Source organism: Montipora foliosa, chromosome 1 (assembly GCF_036669935.1).
Source record: "Montipora foliosa isolate CH-2021 chromosome 1, ASM3666993v2, whole genome shotgun sequence".
NCBI classification, from domain to species: Eukaryota; Metazoa; Cnidaria; class Anthozoa; order Scleractinia; family Acroporidae; genus Montipora; species Montipora foliosa.
The window spans coordinates 67,740,069-67,742,568 of NC_090869.1; the positions used below are offsets into that span (position 1 = coordinate 67,740,069).

The window sequence follows — 2,500 nt, forward strand, 5'->3', positions numbered from 1 at the left end:
CTTAATAACAGTGGAGTGCTGTTTCTTTTGCCGATCGAATGACCTAATGATTGCTCCAGTACCGTCGAGTAAACGTTTGAGGTTGTTTTTTTGGATCCGATCTTTTTGTTGATCGAAAATCAACCGCAATATCAGCAAAAACGGCAACCAAAAAAATTTAGTCCCATTAGGTAGTACTTTATCTGAGATTCTTCAGTCGACCGATCAATAAATCGATCATTCAGCCTTACCTCGCAAAATATCAGGGTTGCTGCTACAGGACCAAATTCCCCAAGAAATATTTTGAGGTCCTGATCCTTTTGATAAATATTAACAGAAAAAAATCCAAGTAAATCAAATGAGTTTTATAAATTAGACAGTATGGTAAAGATCAATTCCTCTCAGTTCACCTTTTCGGCTCTTTGTTGGAGACGACTTAAGCACGCCAGCAATCCCCAGAGTCGGCTTTTCTTTTGGTTAGCACCAAGAACACGGAGTCTGGTCACTTCCAATTTATGCGCAGTCGTATTGAAGGTCCATTTTTGTAACCGTTGACACTCATTGTTGCTTCAAATTCTTGAGCGTGCGTAGATGAGCTGGAAGTCCGTGATTTGCGGACTTCCTGTCTTGGAAGTGACCAGAGTGGGTGTTCTTGGTGCTGACCAAAAGAAAAGCGGAGTCTGGGGACGAGATTGCCTCGCCAACAGCAACTATACACAACGCATGCGTGGGCGCTCAAGTGGGCCTTTTAGTTAAATTAAGAATGGTTACAATTCTCATGTAGCAAATCCAAACTAAAGTTGCGGCGATTAAAAGACACTGCGTCTGTTCACTCGTCAGACGAAAAATTGACCATCGCTCATGACTGGGGTAAAATCAATCAAAAGTTAAAGCAAGCTTTTGAAGCAAACCCGAGATTTACAATGCTTGTTGTAAAGTCGGCAATCGTAATCTGCGTGCACAGGTCCCGAATTAGGGGGTGCCTGATGTTGTAGCCAGTCAGAACGCAAGAATCTCTATAATCACCGATGTGTCCTTTTTGAGCGGACCCTTCCTATACTGAGAACGCTAATCGGCAGACATACATGCATGTGCGGTTCGAATTTAATTTGTACGAGTAAAGAACAAGTCGCGTTACCTTTAGCTTCTTAAGTTGTCCTTGGAGAGAGTCATGCAATTTATTATCATTTGTAGTTAACTGCGAATTAATGGCTTCGTATGCGACAATGTCGAATTTTTTTTTCCGTAGAGAAAGATGGTTCACAACCTGATGGCAAAGGTGAAATAAGCTATGTGAGTTACTTTTTAGTCAAAGAAGAAAAAGTTCCTTGGTCAAAGAAAAGCTAGTATCTTCGTTCAAACAAGGAACATAGAAATAATGCATAACTGTAAGGGTTAAATTCTTTTCTTTCGAAATATACAGCAGCGACGTCGACTGTAAGAGTGAAAATCCATACTCACTTTAGGTCCCATTGCCTCTGCTTGTAATCCGACAACGCTAGTGTGAGATTCATGTATTTTGTTGGGGACTCCTCAAGTTATCGAATGGGCACCAAACAACAACAAAACACACCTTAACATAACGGCCAGCGTCAGTTGAGAAATCGTACACAACAGCAACCCTGGTCCAATTAAAATACTCCACCAATTTGATTTTAGCTTCATTAAATGACTCCGGTATTCGCGCAAATGTGATTCCAAATGGGTCATCGAACACTTCCTGTGTAGTTTTTATATAGGTCACCTGTCCAGAAGATAATGATACAGATTTACAGATATCTTCAGTGACGAGTGTTTTCACTAGGGTTTCTGCACCTTACTGTGTGTGCTCGTGGAAACAAGAAATTTTTTCGTGTGAGGAGGATTTAGGTTGTCTTCGTTGGAGTGAGTCAGCTGTTTTCGTTCGTCGTTTGGACAGAGTAAAGTGGTAGTTTGATATTGATCTCCAGTTTACTGTTTTATCGTTGGGAACGAATGTTACTAAGAGTTAAGGGAGTTAAAAGGGAACCGGGAAACCGGGGAACCGGAGTCTGGGAACGAGTTCACAGCGGTAATCCGCAAAACACTTCAAAATGGCTGACGAAACCAAGTAAGAGGGTGAATTTAACAGACCTTACAACTAAAATACTGATATTAAAGCAAACTTTTGAGATTAGAGCCGCCGTTTGCTGTCATTGGACCACTCGCTTTTATTCAATATTGCCCAAAGGCTTAGTTATTGGACAAAGTATTTCTGGGTGAGTAGTCGAAGTGTGGCAGGTTTCTTTTAGAGGTCACAGGTCACAGGTCATTGTTTTACTTATACAGAAAGCATCCTAAACATTCATAATAGCTAACCTTAAGCCTAAAAACTTTTCTTTAGGCCTAATTAGGCCCAAGGTTACCTTTTATGAATGTTTAGGATACTTTTCTTTAGGCCTAACCAGGGCTAATTAGGCCTCATTAATCAACCTAAGGCCTAATTAGGCCTAAGGTTAGCTTTTATGACTGTTTAGGATGCTTTCTGTATTAGTAAAACAAT

At 40.6% G+C, this 2,500-nt stretch overlaps 1 protein-coding gene across 29 annotated transcripts in view; it reads right to left on the reverse strand.

Annotated features, from left to right (window-relative positions):
• LOC138006160 (gamma-aminobutyric acid type B receptor subunit 1-like) overlaps positions 1–2,500 on the reverse strand; it is a 91,825-nt gene that overhangs the window by 29,550 nt on the left and 59,775 nt on the right. For all 29 annotated transcript variants that reach the window (XM_068852440.1, XM_068852415.1, XM_068852353.1 and 26 more), the window contains 3 exons: positions 1,553–1,723; positions 1,118–1,246; positions 231–296 (listed from right to left, as the gene is read on the reverse strand). In XM_068852440.1, the coding sequence (XP_068708541.1) occupies positions 231–296; positions 1,118–1,246; positions 1,553–1,723 (366 nt within the window). The remainder of the gene's footprint in view (positions 1–230; positions 297–1,117; positions 1,247–1,552; positions 1,724–2,500) is intronic.